Genomic DNA, 21,781 nt, shown 5'->3' with positions numbered 1-21,781 from the left:
CTGAGGCACCAGGACCCAGATATGAATTTTTTTCTATGTTGTTTGATGTTCACTCTCTGTCCACATTCTTCAGAGAACCCAATAGTAAATTAAACCAAATTCAATTGCCAGTCTATAACCTAAACTCTTCCTAAATTCACATCTCCAAATCATTCCTGCTTTTATTCTATGACTCCTTCAAAAAGACTTGTGATAATTGAGGCTTCCCCTACTTGACCGTCCTTCTGGGTGGCACTAATGGTAAAGTACCCGCCTCCCGTGCAGGAAACTTAAGAGATGTGAGTTCAGTCCCTGGGCTCCCCTGGAGGAGGGCTCCTGTTTTCTTGCCTGGAGAATCCCATGGACAGGGGAGCCTAGCAGGCTACAGTCCATGGAGTCACAGAGTTGGGCATGACTGAGCGACTTAGCAGCAGGACCGACTTGATCACCGTGGGGTTAGAGCACCTCTGCCGGAGTGCCCCCGGAAATCTTGGGGGAGAATTCTGACTCTCTCCACGTGCCGCTGTCTTCCAGTGCACTGTGTCCTGTGGAGGTGGCTTTCAGAAGAGGACTGTCCATTGCGTGGCCTCAGAGAACAATAAAACCGAAGGCCAGGACCGATGCCTGTGTGATCACGAACCCAGACCCCCAGAATTCCAGAAGTGCAACCTGCAGGCCTGCCGGAAGAACGCTGGTAGGTGAATGGCTTTGCTCAGGGGGGCATAGAGCTTTTCATAAGTAAATTGTCCTGCATGACTCGGTCTGTGGGCCATTTTAGTCCCTGTTACTGAGCTGACTTCCCTGAGAGCCATTTGACTGATTTGGTGAAGTTTGACACTAGTTCCTTGATGGACCATCTCATCCTTTTTCCTATCCCAGAGCACGTTCACACTGACTTCCCACACCGATGAGAATCACTTCTGTTTTTTCAAAGGTTTCTGAGATATGTTCTATCTAGCCTTTCTTAGGAACCCAGTCAAGTGCTAAATGGCCCTTTCTATCACCTAGCACTGCTGTCTTGGGTTCTGCAGAAACAGACTCCAAGGTGCACAGTTGTGTGCCGGGGATTCATTAAGGAAGTGCTCCCACGGAAGATGCTGAGGGAGAGGGAAACAAGACAGAAAAGGGAGAAAGCACAGCCAGCCTGCCATTTCAGACACAGTCCTGGCTTCAGTCTGGTCCCACGGGGATGCTCCAGGGGAAAGTTAAGTCTCAGAGCTGTCTGCTCTTGAGGCCAATGGGCTGAGAGTTGACACACCCACACTCTCGTACCATTGACCAACAGCTCCCAGGAAAAGTAGACTTGAAGGTATTTAAGGCTCTCTACCAGTAGTAGCCTTTTTTCAAATATTTTTAAGCATGAGGTGTAGTCAAACCTGTGGTTTATAGATCTGTTCCTTGCCTCCTTCCAAGCACTGAGGGCTGGCATTCAGCAGATACTGTAGTCAGAGTAAATATATTGAGAAGAGTTTCCCTAAAGATTGTTTATCTGCAGATCGTGTATTTATTTAACAAATATTTGTTGGACGCTTGCTGTGTGCCAAACATAATATCAAATGAGGAAGATCACCAAGCAGTGAGATACTGATCAGTTTACAATGTTAAGAGAGTACTTGGGAAGGTCATCAGACATAAACTGCGGGTGGGGGTGGAGGAAAGCGAAGGATGAGTAGAGAGGTCAGGCTGCAGTTTCCAAGAGCAGCTTTCAGGGTATGCAGTAAGCAGGAAGATGATGATGTCATGGCATGTAAGTCTAAATACAGTACACAGTTCAAGGGGAGTCAGGAAGCAGTAGAACTAGAGAGGTAAGCTGGAGCTAGAGGATAAAGAGCCTCGTGAAGCACGCTGATAAGCTGCTTTATGCCTAGGGCAGATGGGAGCCCTTGACGTATTCCAGAGGAGTGAAGGTAAGAGAGTCATGCATTCTGCGCTGTGGAAGGTGGAGAAGGGGACCAGGTCAGAGACGCAACTGTGCTTTAATCAGGAGATGTGTGGGGCGAGAACTGAGGCATAAGAAGTGCAGACAGACAGAAGTGAGGGGTTAAAAGGCTGCTTAAAAGAGAGACTGACAGGACTTTGTGTGGGAATAGAGGCTGAGAACACAGCCCATAGGTCCAGCTGGGGTAGCTGAGTGGATGAGGCTACCATTTCCTGAAAGAGGAGGCCCAGGGTGGATTTGGGAACCAGGAAAGGTATTGTGTTCTGTGTGGGATATGTTTTCAGAGGAGTCTGTGAATCCTTTAGGTAGGAGTGGCCTGTGATTGGTTTTTACACAGGTGCAGAGTCAGGAGGGAGGTATGGGTTGGAAATCCTGAACAAAGTGCACTGAGAAAATGCTTCAGATCTAGTGATCACATGCAGCTTCTCTCTGACCAGCGTGCATTTGACAGTGGCTATCACTGGCCTTACAGAGCTAGCAGGGGCTTGTTTTCAGAGGTTTTATTAAGTTTTAGCCTTCCAGACTCTTGGCTACTCCAAGTGTGGCCCCTGGACTAGCTGCATTGGCATCACCTGGGAGCTTGTCAGAAATGCACGATCTCAGGCCTCACCCCAGACCTACTGAATCAGAATCTGCATTTAAACAAGAATCCCAGGTGATTTGGATGTGCCTTAAAGTTTGAGAAGCACCCTGTTCTATTTTTTAATTTTATTGAAGTACGGTTGATTTACAATGTTATGTTAATTTCTCCTGTACAACAAAGTGATTCCATTATATGTATTCTTGTTCATGTCCTTTCCCATTTTGGCTTATCACAGGATATTGAATATAGTTACCTGTGCTATACAGTAAGACTTTGTTGTCTATCCATTCTATGAATATAATAGTTTGCATCTGCTAATCCCAAAAGCCCAGTCCATTCCTCTCCCATCCCCATGCTTGGTAACCACAAGTCTGTTCTCTATGCCTTTGAATCTGTTTCTGTTTCACAGACAAGTTCATTGGGGTCATATTTTAGAAACCACATACAGTATAAGTGATAGCATGTGGTATTTGTCTTTCTCGTTCTGACTGACTTCACTTAGTATGATAATCTATAGGTACCTCATTGTAGTTTTGATTTGCATTTCTCTAATAATTAGCAGTGATGAGCCTCTTTTCATAAGAAGCACCCTGTTCTAGACCAAAGGGTCAATTTGGAACTCTTTTCCTTTCATTTCATCACATTCTGTGGTACCACGTTTTTAAAACACTGAGGGCAGAGAATCCTTCTGAGTTATGTTGGTTTTTATGTAATTGAGGCAGCAACATAGTGTTGGTTGACCATGCCTAGGGTCTGTTGTTGTTGTCTGTGGCTGTACCATGCAGCGTGCAGAATCTTAGTTCCCTGACCAGGGATTGAACCCATGCTCCCTGCAGTGGGAGCATGGAGTCTTAACCACTGAACAGCCAGGGAAGTCCCTATTGGTTATTTTAAATAAATTTACATTGCACTGCCCAGCAACACGAGAGTTAAAGACAATTTTCAACAATCAAAATCAGGTTAAATGTGTATCTGATAATCTTTACATTGAAATCTCACGCTGAAGAGATGATGACTAACAGTTGGCTGGCAGTGGATGTAAATAATAATGAATTCTACTCACCAACAATTATCAGGGCAACAAAAGGTGATCACAAGCTTCTTTTGAAGGCAGAGCCATTCTTACTCATATAGAAGCAACAGGAAAGAGCAGCTGCATGAAATTCTTTGATTTGAAAAAAGCTACCCTAACCCCCGTGCCCTATAAAATGCTTTGAAATAAGTCATCCAATGTCCAGATTCGTCTCAACTCACCAGCCACCACAGTAAACATGCCCCCAAGCTCATCTTGGACTTCCCAGGTGGCGAGTGGTAAAGAATCCACCTGCCAATGCAGGACACACAGGAAATGCGGGTTCAGTCGCTGGGTCAAGAAGTTCCCTGGGAGACAAAAACGGCAACCCACTCCAGTACTCTTGCCTGGGAAATCCCATGGACAGAGGAACCTGGGGGGCTACAGTGCATGGGGTCACGAAGAGTCAGACATGACCGAGTGACTGGGCACATGCCTATCTTGTAAAATCAGGTATGAATTCATGTAAGGTTTGCCTTTTACTTCCTTTAGGTGCTATCTAAATTGTTAGTGACTTAAAATCTAAATTAGAATGACCACTTTCAGAGTGGGGACTATAGAATCCAAATATCTCGGTTTAGAAAAATTTTTTAAAAGTTCATTCAGAAATATTTACTGAGTATCATCTATGCTCTAGACATTACATTCATAATGATTAAAAATCAAAAGCTAACCCTTTATGCACACCATTCTTGAGTTGTTGTTTTTTAATTTGGGGAATGAGGGGTACAGAAATAAATAAAAATAAAGAAAGTAATAGGGAATGACAGTACTTAAGTTGATACAAATAAACATTTGAGTCAGTAGACTTTAAAAATTTTTTGTCCCAGTTTTATTTGAGATATAATTGACATATAGCACTGTATAAGTTTAAGGTGTACAGTATAATTATTTAATTACATACAACAGGGAGTGATAATCATGAAAAGTTTACGAATGGACATAATTTCATAGATACAAAATTAAAGAAATAGAAAAAATTGTTTTCTTGTGATGAGAATGCTTAGGATTCCTCTTAACCACTTTCGTATATAATGTACAGCATCACTAATTATATTTGTCCTGTTAAATATTACATCCTTAGTACTTATGTTATAACCAGAAGTTTCTACCTTTTGATTGCCTTCATCTAATTCCCCCTCCACCACACCACCCACCTCTGTTGTTCACTTGCTAAGTTGTGTCCGTCGGTTTGTGACCCCATGAACTGCAGTACTGCAGGCTTCCTCGTCCTTCACTATCTCCCAGAGTTTGCTCAAACTCATGTGTATTGAGATGGTGATGGTATCCAGCCATCTCATCCTGCCTTCGATCTGGTGAAAAGACACCACCTCTGGTAACCACAAATCTGACCTATTTCTCTATGAGTTAGTTTTTGAAGCATAACAAACAACACTGTTAGTTCCTGGTATACAACATAGTGATTTGATATTTCTGTACAGTTCAAATTGATCATAATGATAAGTCTAGGTATGGTATGTCACCATACAAATATACTACATAGTTATTGACTGTATTCCCCACACTATACATTCCATACCCATGACTCATTAATTTTGTGAATGGAAGTTTGTACCTCTTAATCTCCTCCACCTATATCTTTTCCTCCCCTTACCCTACACTCTTCTGGCAATCACCTGTTTGTTCTCTGTATCTATTAGTCTGTTTTTGTTTTTTATTTTTGGAGATTCCACATATAAGTAAAATCTCTGTCTGATTTCATTTAGTGTTAATACCCTCTAGGTCCATCCATATTGTGGCAAATGGCAGGATTTCATTTCTTTTTCATGGCTGAGTATTATTTCATTGTATATATCTGAATGATATATACATCGTATCCATTTTTCTGTTGATGGGCATTTATGTCATTTACATATGTTGGCTATTGTTGCTGCAATGAACATAAGGGTACATATGTGTTTGCTAATTAGTGTTTTTGTGTTTTCTTTGGATAAATACCTAGGAGTGGAATTTTTGGGTCGTATGGTAGTTCTATTTTTAATTTTTTGAGGAACGTCCCTATTGTTTTCCATAGTAGCTGCACCAACTTGCATTCCCACCAACAGAGCACAAGGGCTCCCTTTTCTCCACATCCTGGCCAACATTTGTGATTTGTGATCTTCTTGATGCAAGACATTCTGGCCAGTGTGAAGTGGTATCTCATTGTGGTTTTGAGTTGCATTTCCCTGATGATTAGTATTGCTGAGCATCCTTTCACATGCCTCTTGGCCAGCTGTATGTCTTTGGAAAAATTTCTGTTCAGATCCTCTGCCCATTTTTTACTGCCCATTTTTTAATCAGGTTGTATGCTTTTTGATGTTGATGTATGAGATTTTTGTATATTTTGGATAGTAACCCCTTATCAAATACACTGTTTGCAAATATCTTCTCCTATTCAGTTCAGTTCAGTGGCTCAGTTGTGTCTGACTCTTTGCAATCCCATGGCCTGCAGTATGCCAGGCTTCCCTGTCCATCACCAACTCTTGGAGCTTTCTCAAACTCATGTCCAACGAGTCAGTGATGCCATTCAACCATCCCATCCTCTGTCATCCCCTTCTCCTCCTGCCTTCAGTCTTTCCCAGTATCAGGATTTTGGGTATTCAGTAGGAGCCTTTATGTTTTGTTGATATTTTCCTTCACTGTGCATAAGATTTTAGTTTGATATATCCCCATTAGTTTTGCTTTTGTTTCCCTTGCCTAAATAGACAGATCAAAAAAAAAAAAAATTACTGAGACTGACTTCAAAGCATGTACTGCTGTTTTCTTCAAAAAATTTTGTAGGTTTTTTCCTATGCTTAAGCCTTTAATCCATTTTGAATTTATTTTTGTGCATGGTGTGAGAGAACAGTCCAGTTTGATTTTTTTTGCATATAGCTGTTTGTTTTCCCAGCATCATGTGTTGAAGAGGCTGTCAGTTCCCCATTGTATAGTCTTCACTGTTTTGTCATACGTTATTTGCACATATGAGAGTGGGTTCATTTCTGGGCTCTCTATTCTGTTCCATCAAGCAGTGTCTGTTTTTGTGTCTGTACCATACTGTTTTGATTATTATAGCTTTGTCATATAGTTGGAAATCAGGACTTGTAATACCTCTAGCTTTGTACTTCTTTCTAAAGATTGTTTTCGCTATTGGGGAGTCTTTTGTGCTTCCATAAACATTTAAGAATTAATCTCTTCTAGTTCTGTAAAAAATGCATTTGGTAATTTGATAGGGAGTGTATTGAATCTGTAGATTTCCTTGGGTAGTATAGTCATTTTAACAGAATTAATTCTTCCAATTCATGAACAGAGGATATCTTTCCAGTTGTTTGTGTCATCTTCACTTTCTTTCATCAGTTTTCCAAGTACAGTTTTTAACTCCTTTAATTTATTCCTTGATATTTTATTCTTTTTGATGTCATTATAAATAGAATTGTTTCTTCTATTTCTCTTCCTGATAGTTCATTGTTAGTGTATAGAAATGCATCTGATTTATGTATGTTAATTTTGTATCCTGCTACTTTACTGAATTCAGTGATGAGCTCTAGTAGTCTTTGTTGGCATCTTTTTAGGATTTTCTACGTATAGGATGTATTTAACACATTATTGACCAGAGACATATTAATACATCTGTTTTTCACCTGAATGTTACTGACTGGAGACATTTCAATGTTCACTTACATACCAATTCACTGGCCACAGGTATTAGTGTCTACCAAAATCCCCTGGTCAATAATCTGTTAACAACCCTGCATTTTTACTCCTCTCTCTCTTGTTTATTGTTTTTGACATCATATTTTATGTGTTTTTGTTTTGTGTATTCCTTAACTACTTACTGTGGATATAGACGAACTTGCTGTTTTTGCCTTTTAATCTTTCTACATGATTGCTTTTTTGTATATTTGCCTTTATTGTGTATTTGTATTTACCATTTAATTTTTCCTTTTATAATTTTAATGTTTCTAATTGTGGCATTTTATTTTTCACTTATACAAGTCCCTTTAGCATTTCTTGTAAAGCTAATTTGTGTGCCTAGTCACTCAGTCATGTCCTACTCTGAGTAACCCCATGGACCGTAGTCCTTCAGGCTCCTCTGTCCTTGGGATTCTCCAGGCAAGAATACTGGAGTGGGTTGCCATGCCCTTCTCTAGGGGGATCTCCTCAACCCAGGGACTGAACCCAGGTCTCCCACGTTGCAGGTGGGTTCTTTACTGTCTGAGTCACCAGAGAAGTTTAGTGATGCTAAATTTTTTTAGCTTTTGTAAAACTTTCGATCTCTCCATCAGGTAGAATATTCTTGATTACAACCAAGAATCTCCTCTTTCATCACTTTATGAAAGTGATCATCACTTTATGAAAGTGATCATCACTTTTATCACTATCATGCCCTTCTGGCCTGCAGAGTTTCTGCTGAAGAGCCAGCTGATAGCCTTATGGGAGTGCTCTTGTACTTGTTTCTTTTCCCTTGCTGGTTTTAATTTTCTCCATTTAATTTTTGCCATTTTAATTACATTGTGTCTCAATGTGATCATCTTTGAGCTGATCCTATTTTGGACTATGTGATTCCTGGACCTGGATGTCTCGTTCCTTTTTCAGGTTAGGGCAGTTTTTAGTTATTACATCATCAAATATGTTCTCTGCCCATTTCCCTAATTTTCCTTCTGGGGTCCCTATAGTGTGAATGTTAGTGCACTTAATATTGTATCACAGAGGTCTCTAAACTGGCCTCATTTTTTATTTTTTTCTTATTTTTGCTTTTCTGTTCAACTTCAGTATTTCCACTACTGTCTTCCAGCTCACTGATCTGTTCCTATCATCTCATCTACTGTTAATTACTTTTAGTGGATTTTTTATTTCAGCTTTTCTATTCTTCAGCTGTTTGATTCTTTCTTTGTTAATCCTCTCACTGTATTCACCGATTCTTCTCTCAAGTTCTTTGAGCATCTTTGTAATCATTACCTTAAACTATTTTTTGGATAGGTTGCCTGTCTTCAGTGCAGTTAGTTCTCGGATTTTATCTTATTCCTTCATTTGGCATATATTCCTCTATTGCCTCGTTTTGCCTGATTTGCTGTTTTTATTTCTGTGCATCTGATAGGTTATGTTTTCTGACCTTGGAGAAGCAGCCTTTGTAGGAGAAATGCATGTGTTCCAGCAGCATAGTCCGCTCTCATCACAAAAACTTTGTGCTCTAAAGGTGTCCCCACGTGGGCTGCATGCGTCTTTCTGTTGTGATGGGCTGACCACTCTGGGTGGTCTGGTAGGTGTGGCTGGCTTCCTGTAGGTTGCTTCCAGGCTCTGCCTTGGTGGGGCCAGGACATGAGATGGCTGATTACAAGCCTACCTGTAGGTGGAGCTGGTTCCCGACATGACTGGCTGTGAGGTCCATGGTGTCCCAAAGCTGCTGTTGGCCTGCTGGTGTGTGACCTGTGACTTGGAGCTGTCAGCCTGCAGATTGGTAGAGCCAGGTTCGGGGGTCTCTTGTTACTGGGTCCTGAAGGTCCTAGAGCTGGTATTGACCCACTGGTAGGTAGGGCCATATCCTGGGGCTGCTGGATGAAGGGTCCAAGGTGTCTCAGAGCAGATGTTGGCCTGCCAAATGGACAAGGGCCAGGGGTGACTGACATGGCAAGCTGCAGGGTGCAACCTGGTGGGTGAAACCTGGTCCTGGGACTTCTGGCCTCAGGGCTCTGTGGGTCCTGGAGTTGATGTGTCAACCTGCTGGTGGGTGGGGACTGGGCCCTGGGGGTCCTGAAGCTAGTCCTAGCACATTGGTGTGAAGGGCTGGGCCCTAGGCCCTCCAGTGGGCAGGGCCAAGTCAAGGCAGCTCAGAGGGTCTTAAAGCAGCAGGGCTGCTGGTGACTGGGGCCGTGTCTCCACCTGGTAGTTGCCTGACGTGGGGCATCCTGGTACAGACAGACTGCCTTCAGATTACTGCTTCTGCCTTGGGTCCTGGAGCATGTGAAATTTTGTGTGTGCCCTTTAAATCAAAGTGTTAGTTGCTCAGTCATGTCCAACTCTTTGTGACTCCATTGCCCATAGGCCACAGGCTCCTCTGTCCATGGGATTCTCCAGGCAAGAATTCTGGAGTAGTAACAATTCCCTTCTCTGGGGGATCTCCATGACCCAGGGATCAAACCTGGGTCTCTTGCTTCACAAGCGAATTGTTACCATCTGAGCCAGCAGGGAGCCCTTTAAGAATGGGGTCTTTATTTCTTTTTTTTTTTATTTTATTTTTATTAGTTGGAGGCTAATTACTTCACAACATTTCAGTGGGTTTTGTCATACATTGACATGAATCAGCCATGGAGTTACATGTATTCCCCATCCCGATCTCCCCTCCCACCTCCCTCTCCACCCGATTCCTCTGGGTCTTCCCAGCCCACCAGGCCCGAGCACTTGTCTCATGCATCCCACCTGGGCTGGTGATCTGTTTCACTATAGATAATATACATGCTGTTCTTTTGAAACATCCCACCCTCACCTTCTCCCACAGAGTTCAAAAGTCTGTTCTGTACTTCTGTGTCTCTTTTTCTGTTTTGCATATAGGGTTATCATTACCATCTTTCTAAATCTAGAATGGGGTCTTTATTTTTAATAGCACCTTTGGCTTTCCTAAATTTCAGCCCTATCAGCCTTAAGGCAGATGTTCTGGGGACTCATATTATCCATGCAGGACTACTGACCTGGAATGCCTGATGTGGGGGTCAGGCCCTCTGCTCATGGAGAACCTCTGTTATTATTATTTTCATTTGTGGTCCACCCGCCCAGAGTTAATGGGTCTTAACTGTACTACATCTCCATCTGCCTACCTGTCTCCTTGCGGTTTCTTCTTTAGTTGTAGATCTTTTCTGCTAGTCTTTCTTATCAGTAGTTAATCTGTACAGAGTTGTAATTTTAGTATGCCCATGGGAAGAGGTGGGCTCAGGGTCTTCCTGCTCCGTCTTGGCTACCTCTCAGCAGACTTCCTACTGAAAGATATTCTTCCAGATGAACGGAATTTCAGTTCATTCATTTGTTCAGCAAATATTGCTGATCACAAGATACGTTTCAGGAAAAACCTAAAAACTAAGGATACAGACATGAGTATGCCACAGTCCCTAGCCTCAAGGAACCCAAAGTCTTACACAATCTGTATTTGCCAACAACATGGAAATTATTACCTTTTGTGGGCAAAATATTATCCCTTCAACTTAGACATAACTTACAGCAAGGGAACAAGCTTATAACTGTCCCTTTAAGTTTCCAAGTGTGACTTCAATTGAACAGACATAGGCAAATTGGGATGTCCTCTCTAAGTTGCCCCTAATTATAAGTATTGTGTGTGCTTCGGCTGGGATCCAGTTGGCTGATGAACACAGCCAGCCTTCATTGTTTTACAATAATAAGGAGAACTGGTGCAATTAAGCCCTGCCATGTTGTTGGGCTCACAGTCATTGTCTAAATGAGCTGCTAAACATAGGCCTGGAACACAGGCTCCCAATATAGGTCACTGCCTTCCTCTACTCTTCCTTCCAGTTCCCCACTTTCAAACAGGAAAACTCGGGACCTACATGTTCCCAGGGCTCTGAGGACCATTGAAAAGCAGGGCTCGTGATCCTGTGGTTCCCAAGATCAGGCAAGGACACCAGGCTTGGTTGGGCCTCTTTTATTCCTGGAGGTGTGGACCTGACAAGTGGGAGCCCTGGGTTAAACAAATGATGTTCTGGTGAGAGAAGATCTGTCCATGTGGGTCCCTCCTCCCCCATCACCAGCACAAGAGATCCGTTCTCTTGGAGGCAAAGCTCTAGAGGCACTAAGGCAACATTCGGATTCCAGCATCACCATCTACTTTCCAGCTGTGTGATGCTGGGCCAGTTAGTAAGCCTTTCTGGAACTTCAGTTTTAAAAGGAGAGAAATAGACGTACCTGTAAGTAAATTTCTGTGAGGATCAAATGAAATAGTATATATCAAGCACATTGCCTAGTATGTGGTTAGTGCTTAATAAATTGTTATATCCATCATTGTTATGGGGGAGGAGGTGCATTAGTTTCCTAGGGCTCTTGCAACTTATCAGAAGCTTAAAACAACAGAAATTTATTCTCACAGTTCTGGAGGCAAGGAGTTAAAAAACCAAGATTCTTGGTAGGATCATGCTCTCTTGTTTAGCTTCTGGTGGTCATCAGCTTTCCCTGGCTTGTAGCTGCATAACTCCATTCTCTGACTCCATCATCACTTGGCCATCTTCCTCTGTGTGTCTGTGTCATCGCATGACTTTCTCTTTACCATGTGTGTCTATCTCTTCTCTCAATAAGGAGACAGTCATGCTAATTAAGAGCCCACTGTATTCCAGTGTGCCTGCATCTTGATTTACATCATAATTACATCTGCAAAGAAATATTTCCAAATAAACTCACATCCACAGGTACCAATGGTTAAGACTTCAACTTTGAAGGAACACTTAAGCTTTGGAGGACTCATTTCAACCCAGAACAAGTTAAAGACTTTTAGGTACTTTAAGAAACTTTTCTGTTGGGTTGGCAAAAAAAGTTCATTGGCGTTTTTCCATCAGATGTTTTAGAAAAACCCAAACAAGCTTTTTGGCCAACCCAATAGAATGGTAGGCACCCTAAAGAGAGGTCACACTTCAGCCTTTAGTAGAAAAAACTCATACACCATTTACAGAACAGTTTAAGATAGAACATAGTGCCATGTTTGAGCAAATATTACAACAATAATACAGGTTTGGAGATTGGGACAGAAGGGATCCCTGTGGTCCAACATGGCCAAAAGAAGCTTTGTGGAGAGGAGGAATGGAAGCTAAGCTTTCAGACTTCCACTGTCTTCTCTTGTAGTAGCACCAGAGCACTCACAGATTCATGGCAAGGAGACTGTGGGACAAAGAGTTACCCCAGATGCACCTTCTCCATCCACCATCCACACGGGCCTTAGGAGAGACTTAGAAATCAGAGCAACCCTATGATGCCCAGGCATCTATGCTGGGCCCTGTTCCAAAGCCAGAAGCCTGGGAAGGAAGCCCTGCCTCATTCTAAAGAGCAACCCACTCCAGTATTCTTATCCGGAGAATCCCATGGACAGAGGAGCCTGGCGGGCTACAGTCCACGGGGTCACAAAGAGTCAGACATGGCTGAAGTGAGCACACACGAATGCACGCATCTTGAGAACATGAATTTAATGTGTTGTATTCATTTGGCTATATAAACAAGTAAAGGTTTTTTTCCCATCATTACAGTCCTTTGGGTGGATTGCCTGTGATGTGCATTGCATTCTGATAAGCCCCACGGAGAACATCTGCTGCTCCTGCAGGAACATGGGAGATGAAGAGCTCAGATTCCTATTCCACAGTAGGAATACTTGGCAGAAATACGTACTCTTTCTGAAATATCAGATCATGTACAGAAGTTTCCTGTGGGATTAGGGGACACTGCTTTTTATAATAGTTTTAAGAAGAGGCCTGAAGAAGAAAAGCAGCAGCAATGAAAAGGTTGTCGGTTCTAGGAGCATTCTGTGTTACCTACTCTCAAGTGCACTTAACACTTGCAAACCACATGGAATTCTGACAGTTAATAGAAGATATCTCTATATGAAGAAGAAGAAAGAAAAGGCACAGTCAAGGAATGATGAGTTCTGAGCAGGTGAAAAGCATTTTTTGCCTTTGTGACCTGAAGGTGAAAAATGCAAAGAGAGGTGAAACAGTGTCACAGATTTGGGTAAAGAGGAATATTACCTCAATTTCTGCTTTTACTGACAATTCTATTTACAAAGGACAGCAGCCTGTTTGGGGTAAAAAGCTTTACTGTAGGACTCTTCAAATCTGTAATGGAGAAAGAAAATCAGGTAGAGCTCTGAGAGGCACAGAAGCAAAGTTTAAAACAAATTTCATTTTATAAAAGAAAAATCTGTTATCTGGCCCTTATTGAATTTCTTCCAGACAAAGGCCACTGCAGTCTGAGTATCTACCACCCACAGAATATGCGAGGATGGTTCCTGAGAAATCTAGTCCAATCATGTATGAAGAAAGGATGGTCAAGATATTAGGCTGGTACAAAGGTTTTGGACTGTGAATTTTAAATTATTATAACTAGGCTCAAACACATTGTTATTAGTTAAATTAGGAACTATTATAATCAACACATTACTACATAGGAATAACCATCAGTGGATGTCAACTATTATGAATTGCTGTGGCTCCTTTCTCAGTAGACATATAAAATCTTCCATTAATAGAAGTTGTGCTCTTTCACTTAACAGAAAGATCATCTTTGGTTTTCTTTTCCTCATCTTTTGTCTCCTCCCACAGATCTCCTTTGCACCAAGGACAACTTATCAGCCAGTTTCTGCCAGACGCTGAAAACCATGAAGAAATGTTCCGTGCCCACCGTGAGGGCTCAGTGCTGCCTCTCGTGTTCCCAGACGCACGTGGCCCACACCCAAAGGCCAAGGAAGCGACAGCCACTCAAGATCCCCAAGGCACCCTGAGTGCAGAAGGAAGCCACCCCCACCATAGACTGCAGCAGCCTGCTGACCAGGACATGTTCCAGCCCAGGGACCACTTCCTCGCTGTGTCACTCTGTGTGTTTCAGGTTCAACTTTGACTCATAACAAAAAAGCACGCTGTGTCCCTTTAGCCACACAGTGACCCTCAGGAGTCATGGGACTGTTGTGCTCACTGCTCCCTGATAGCCAGGTGAGGTGTCCAGGAGAACTGGGCTTCTCAGGGGGTCATCTCCTGGGAAAGGTACCCAGGTGGACAAGTCTATGGAATGATGTCTTTTGTTTCTCCCTTAAAGATAAAAACAGAGAGAGAGCACATTTTCCCCAGACTACCTCAAGAGTATCAGGAAACAGAGCCTCACTTATCCAGGGAAGAAACACACTTATTAATTTACTTTGATGAAATCACTCCCTTTTTTCTTTTTTTTCTAAATCTCCCTACTTGGGGCAGCTGCTGTTTCAAATGTCATGGGAGAGCTTTCAGGAACATTCTTGTAATTCATCCAGGCAGGGGACCGCTTTCTCTACCCAATATTTAACTGAGGCAGGAAGAAAAAGTCCTGGCTACAGACTCAGTCTGTCCCTAATCCCTGTAGACTCTACATCTGAGCTGTTTAGACTCCCGTGCCTTCCTAGGGACACTCGAAGAAGAGGAATTGGACAGGAACTGTAGCTTTAGTAAACCTAAGGGATTTAGGTTATACAGAAGACATTTCTGACTTAAGATAATTTCTATGAAAACTTAAATAACAAATGATCAGAAATCAGTTTCTTGTATAAGGAAGAGAATGTGGGCTTCTGTTCTTCCCACTTCCTGGCACACACCCATTGCTTCGTAGAGGAGCATGTGAGTCTTCCTGTGTGACTGTCCCTTCCCTGGCACATCCCTGCCTGGGTTTTCAATTCAGGGTGAACATCTTTCCACCACTGGGGCTTTACACATCACAGGTGGTAGTCAGGTCTGCGTCTACAACCCGCCCACCTACCCTCAGTTTGGGAAATGGAGCTCTAGATGAAAATATTTCTAAGACCTAGGTAAACCGTATCAAGTATAGAAAAACTTTGTATAAACTAATAGTCTCAAGAAAAAAACTTTTCAAAAAGGAGGTAAAGCTGACCTACTCTCTAGCACACCCAGTAGTTACTTTTGAGAATCTGTTTCCTTGACGGGAACAGGTGAGTCAGGGAGTCCAAAAAAGTTAAGAAGGCTGAATCTTTGATGTTCCCATCACCTAGCAGGAGTCAAAGTAGGTTATGGTCTCATGATGAAGGTGAATTTTCTGGTTTGTAAGAGATGTTTATATGAACTGAACCTGGAAAATCAGGGGAGGGTGAGAGGAGTAGAGCCCCCAGGGAAAGATGCCTTCAGAACCAGCTCTTGACAGGGGGGAAGGCAGAAGAGTCATCTTCATGTCATGGACCGTCCATCTTCAGACTCACACACAAGTACCATTAACATTCACCATGGAGCACAGTGTCCCATCTTTCCCTTGAGTTATCTCTCCGTTCAGCAGAATGGTGCTATTGAAACATGGTGCTAATATCCAGATGGTGGCAGAATGAATATAAACATGTAGATAGATGTACAAGTGGGCAAATCCATATGCGTCTTCTGTTAAATGTGTAATGGTGTTGCTGGCCAATGCCAGTTCTATTGCTTGGATACCAGAAGCTGAAAATTTTTATATTATGCGCTTTTTTTTTCCAAGCCATTACTGTGTATTATTCTGATAATTGCCTGTGGAAAATAAAACACTGGTGTTGGGATGGAATTTGAGATAGGACCAGACACAGTAGCAAAGTAAAAATGTTTACCAAAACCAGGGAATTTATTTCTGTATGATTAGGTTCTTATATTCTGTCCTTAAATCTAAACATTGCTGGCCGATGACAGTCTCTGGTGAAATCAGTTTTAGAGAGAAGATGCTTAAATCATCAGTGACAGGAGTAGAAGAGAACCTGATTTTTTTTCTAATGAGGCAATTTGCAAAAACTGTCCCTGAAGTGTAGTATAGGCTTTCAAGGGGATTAATTTAGTAAATTGGATGGATTTAACTTAACCTGGTACTCTGCTGTCCCAGGGCTTCTCCGGTGGCACAGATGGTAAAGAGTCGCCTGCAATGCAGGAGAAATGGGTTCGATCCCTGATTTGGGAAGATCCCCTGGAGAAGGGAATGGCAACTCACTCCATTATTCTTGCCTGGAGAATTCCATGGACAGAGGAGCCTGGCTGGGGTTGCAAGGAGTCGGACAGAGTTGGACAGAGTTGGACAAGACTGAATGACAGATGACAGAGAATGAGATGGTTGGATGGTATCACCAAATCAGTGGACATGAGTTTAAGCAAACTCCGGGAGATGGTGATGGACAGGGAAGCCTGACATGCTGCAGTCCATGGGGTCACAAAGAGTCGGACAGACTTAGCAACTGAACAACAATTGCTTTCCCAGGATCATGCATGTCATCAGAGCCCTGGATATGACTAGTTTTACAGAATTCAGGAACAAACCGAGATTCCCGTGACCTCAGCAAACTAGGCCAGATTTTCCAATATGCAAAATGTTATTTATGATCCATGAGGAAAAGATGGTAGAAATGTAGAGAGGGTCTGGCCAGGTGCCCTATTCTAGGCCTTTCTCTTGTTTCTCAAAGGCAGAATATTGGCCCCTAATCCTGCATCATGAACATTCACTTCCTGTATTGAGGCTGTGAGGCAAGACAGTTGTGTAGCATCTGTCATTCTGGGTCGCAAGATAGTACTTGCTACTGGAGTCCTCTGACATGGTTCTTCCCTTGACAGTCACTCAACTTTGGGTCATCAGGGTTTTGAAAGGTCCCCATGCTAGCAATAAGAGAGGGAGCTCAGATTAACAGGAAGACGTGAAAGGCAAGAACCTAGATGACATCTCACCATTCTTTTGGTGCTCACAGGGGCCAATGTGAAGTAGCAATGTTGCCTTATTTCCTCCGAGGCCTCCTTTCCTCCCACCTTGAACAAGCAAGTGAAAGTGTAGCAAGAGACACTGGATATGCATTTACCATGAACCAGAGGCCACCACAGGGCCTGGTGCTTCAATACATAAAGGTTCTCAAGCCCAGTCTGGTTTATGTCACCTCTCCCAGTGGTAGACTTAACTCTTCTCTGAAAAGGTATGGGTTCCTTTAGTTCTTGAACATCCAAACATAATTCAAACCACCATGAGAAACAACATGTCAAGAGAGTAAAGAGTGAATACCTTTGTAAAAACGAAATCAATTTATGATACAAGCAGCTACTCCTTTGTAGGAGTGACTCATTTTAATGTTGGGACTTCTTAAACAAGAGTGTATCTCTGTCCAAAAAAAAAAAAAAAGTATATCTCTGTCCAAATCTCCTGATCCATCTCTATGTGATGGAGCCATCTCAGTGTGAAGCTTTCAGATATTGAGTATTGTTGATAACCTTCATCATGTTTCTGGAACATGACTTGAAGGATTTATATTGTTTCAGGTCATAATTTCCCAACCAATTGGTTAAAATCCCCTAAACTCTGAAAGCTACACATGCTTCACCAGAGATTACAAGTCATAGCACTTCTGACTTTAGGATGAAGTCCTAGGACAATGAAATCACTGCACAGCAATTTACTTTAGAGAGAGGCCTCATGATATGAACTGTCTGGTGCTACAACTTAACCAACATATTTGATGCTATTTTTTTTGTATTGCTTGTTCAAATATTGTTAGTATTAAGTTATGTCATTAAAAAAAATGGTTGGGAAAGCACAATTCTGCCTGTCACTGCCCTCCAAAGTGGTTGCATGTGGTCCATGGCCTCATCCATTGTCTTCTCTGCATCTCTGCACTGCTTTCCCAGGCCCAGACTCCCTAAGGGGTACCTCAGTGGGTACCACAGTATTTAAAACCAGAATGTTAACCGTAGCCTGCCGTTGTGTGGCATCAATAAATGGCCAGACTCACTGGTGTTTCCATGTGATTCATTTACCCCTGCTATGAGACTCCCACTAGCCACCAGAGCAACTCTGGAATTTAGCAACCTGGAGGAGGATCTGTCAATTCCTCCCTCCCTCACTCCCTGCAGACTCCCTCCTCCTCCACCCTTAAATCCGTATGTCACAAGATGAGTCACGTCCCAAGTGAAGTGACTCTTCACTTCAGTGACTCTTCGTCTCTTCTCATGAATGATTGTGCAATAACCACCACAACCCACCATATAACCATCTGAAGTGATACTTGAAATCTTCCACAATCCCAGATCCAGCATATTGGAAATTGCAGCTCACTGCATAACCTAGTCCCTCAATCTATCCAAAATCAGACATAATGGAGACTTCCCTGGTGGTCCAGTGGTTAAAGAGTCTGCCTGCCAATGCAGGGGACACAGGTTCAATCTCTAAAGACCCCATGTGCCTTGGAGCCCCTAAGCCTGGGTGCCACAACTACTGAGCCCACGTGCACAATTATACACTGAAAGCCAAGCTTTCTAGAGCCCATGCTCTGCAACAAGAGAGCCCACCACAGTGGGAAACCTGTGCACTGTAACTAGAGAGGAGCCCCCACTTGCCACAACTAGAGAAAGTCTACACAGCAATGAAGACCCAGTACAGGTAAAAATAAATAAAATTTAGAAAAAAACAACAATGAATTGTAGACATGCCTTCTCTTAATGCTTAAGAGAAAGTAATAATAAAGATGAATTCACTTTAGAAATCCAGCATATTTTTTCCAAAGGTGGTGCACAGCATGGTAAGTATAACCAGCAATTGTATCGTGTTGGCCCAAAACCAGCAATTGTATCGTGTTGGCCCAAAAGTTCATTCGGGTTGTCCTGTAAGACAGAAAAACCCAAACAAACTTTGGGGCCAACCCATAAGAATCTGGACATATGGACATGGAATCCACTCACAAGGAATGAGTAAGATCATTGAGTCAGGGAAGAGTGAGGCATCCACAGGTGACCCCTACAATGTTTGTGGGCATGCATGGGGGGGTAGGAAGCTGGTTTGGGTCAAGAAATCAGAGGGCCATGAACACCTCCCTGTTTGTATCTTGAAAACTCTCCTATGACCACTAGGTAACTCTTATCCTACAAGGCTCAGCTCAAATGCTTCTCCCTATGAGGCCAACACTAACCCTGCCACAAAGACAGAGGCTGCTTCTTCACTGCGTCCATTTTCCCATAGGAGAGAAGTCCCTAATTAGAGATGGTTTTGTCCCCAGGAGACATCTGACAATGTCTGAGACCCGTTTGGTTTTCACAAATTTGATGGAGGGTGCTACTGGCATCTAGCAAGTAGAGGCCAAGGATGCTGCTAAACTGTCTATAGGACAGCCCCTCCCACCACAGAGAATTATGCGACTCAAAATGTCAGTAGTTCTGAAGCGGAAAAACTGCAGCAGAACAGCTATCACCCAGGAGTGAGTAGCAGGGTTTCTGGGTTGAGTAAAACCGAGCTCACCCTAACACTCAGACCTCACTAAGAACTGATGGGGTGGGCCAGAAAACTTCCAAAGAAGAAAAAATGTGTATCAGGGTTCAAAGGTCATTAGCTTGATTTAAAATAATTTCAGAGGAGAGAGAAGGTAAGGAGGATGGCTCCACAAGAGTCTTGAATCAGTTGCTGAGGGCTCACGTGTTCAATCCTAGAGTCAGAGGAAATAAACCAGAAGTGGGAAAAATGGAAAACTGACATATTGAGGGTTTGGAATAATCACCCTCCTCCAACTGAGGTTTTGAACCAAACAGCACAGACATGCTCAGCCAGATCAAAACAACAGCTTTACTGATGGTGAAGCTGGCTTTCGGAATGTATTTTAGAAGAACATGGAAAAGGGCTTTCCTACCCTTCTCTGCAGTGCCAGGTTTCAGGCTCAAGAGGTATGTAGGGGAAGGGCTGGGGGAAAGAGGAGAGACAAATGAACTACTCAAGCCATTAAACTCGGTACATAGAAGTATCCATGGCCATTAAATATTCACTAATAGTAGCCATACCTCTTGCCCTGAGAGAAGGCTGACGGGGGTATCAAAGATCCCAAAGAGATAGCCCACTACTGTCCACCCTTGAACAGGAAGACCCCTGCTTCTATGTGAGAAAGGTAAGATTAGCATGAATGGATGATATAGGGGAGCAGAGGGGAACATTATATTAAAAAAAAAAAAAGGTTCCTGGGCTTCCCTGGTGTATTGCCCACCAGGAGACACAGGTTCAATCCCTGATCTGGGAAGATGCCACATGACTCAGAGCAGCTGAGCCCATGCTCAACTGTAGAGTCTACACCCTAGAGCCCTGCAGGCTGTGACTTCTGAGCACATGTGCCACAACTACTGAAGCCCGTGTACCCTAGACCCTGTGCTCCACAACAAGAGAAGCCACCGCAATGAGAAGCCCAAGTATTCCAACGAAGAGCAGCCCCATCTCATCACAGCTAGGGAAAAGCCTGTGCAGCCACAAAGACCCGGCACAACCAAAAATAAAAATTATTTTTAAAAAATAGTTCCTTTCCTATAAATTCTGAATGATGATGTGATTTTAAGATCATAATGAAAAGATAGAAGAAGCAGCATAAAAGCAAGACACAGAAGTTAAGGAGAGAATGGCCCTGTCCCTGAGCTCACTCTTCCACCAAGCACTGTCCCCCCACTCCCCTCTGGACAGCCCCAGGGCCCCTTCATTTCAGTGGTACTGCCCAACTCACCCCAACTTGTTTCATGGGATGTGGCCAGGACTAGGGGTGCTCATTGATGGTCTGTGTGGATCCGGCAGTCATGGGATACAGTTCCTGGGGCCAAGGTAATACCAAGGCAGGGAGCATAATCCAGCTGGAAGTTGACATCAGGCAGCCACCAGCTGGGGTGCTGCTCAGACGCCAGCTATGGTGGAGCCTCTGGGACCATCACTGGATGACTTCCACTCTGGCTGGGAGAACAACTGGGAAACATCCCCACAGATAGCTGCGTCGGGATGGAAAGGCAGAGAGGCAGGAAGGACATTAAGAGAACTAGTCCATGGTGTTGGCTGTGCGGAGACAGGCTGGAGGGGATGGGGTGTGGCATGCTGCAACCAGGAGTGTTTCCAGAAGCAGCCCAGGCCATCATGGAAGAGAAGCTCCCCTGTTAAGTGGCATGAAGGGAGGGGTGGGGCCACCATGGCAGCCCCTCACCCCATCCTCTGGCCCCTGCCTCTGCAGCTTCCAGAAGAGACTCTGGCCCAGGCAGGCTTGCATGATCCAGCCACCGCCTGGGCAGCCTGGGACCAGACACCAGTGGGCTGCCCATGCACAGAGGTGGGGCTGAAATCACAGCTGAGTCCCAGGGGCCATGGGACTTAGGAAACGGAAATGAAATCTCAATCAAGGCTGCACAGACACTGAGTTACACCTCCTCCACCAGCTTTGTGAATTCAGCACATGCAGAGCATCCAAAGAGACGGCAGGTACTCCCGAGGCTGGGAGGGGTCTGACCTTAGCAGCTGTGGGCCTTGTGGGTGCATGCATGCAGGAGCTGGGCCGGGCCAGAATCTGAGCTGTCTCCGTAACTCCCACAGTGGGTCCTGGGTGTGCAACTCCTGCAGCGCTGTGACCTGAGCTCGGTGGTCCTGCCGGCCTTGTGAGCACAAGCCTGAGAGCCACCAGGGCCGATCGCTGGCATGCCCATGGCTGAGGCGGGGCTGAGGGCAGCGAGGACAACAGTGCCCTTTGTGAATCCACACGAAGGGTGAAAGGTGACACAGCAGA

At 43.7% G+C, this 21,781-nt stretch overlaps 1 protein-coding gene across 1 annotated transcript in view; it reads left to right on the top strand.

The window, feature by feature from the left end:
* The window catches only part of ADAMTS12 (ADAM metallopeptidase with thrombospondin type 1 motif 12), a 377,986-nt gene extending 359,980 nt beyond the window's left edge, over positions 1 to 18,006 (top strand). Inside the window, exons 23-24 of the mRNA XM_065905225.1 lie at positions 514 to 673; positions 13,854 to 18,006. Of these exons, the coding sequence (XP_065761297.1) occupies positions 514 to 673; positions 13,854 to 14,032 (339 nt within the window). The 3' untranslated portion in view covers positions 14,033 to 18,006. The remainder of the gene's footprint in view (positions 1 to 513; positions 674 to 13,853) is intronic.
* Positions 18,007 to 21,781: the final 3,775 nt, after the last annotated feature.

This window comes from Muntiacus reevesi, chromosome 14 (assembly GCF_963930625.1).
Source record: "Muntiacus reevesi chromosome 14, mMunRee1.1, whole genome shotgun sequence".
Taxonomy (NCBI): domain Eukaryota; kingdom Metazoa; phylum Chordata; class Mammalia; order Artiodactyla; family Cervidae; genus Muntiacus; species Muntiacus reevesi.
Note: the sequence above shows the minus strand (reverse complement) of the source record. Positions and strands in the feature narration are given on the sequence as shown.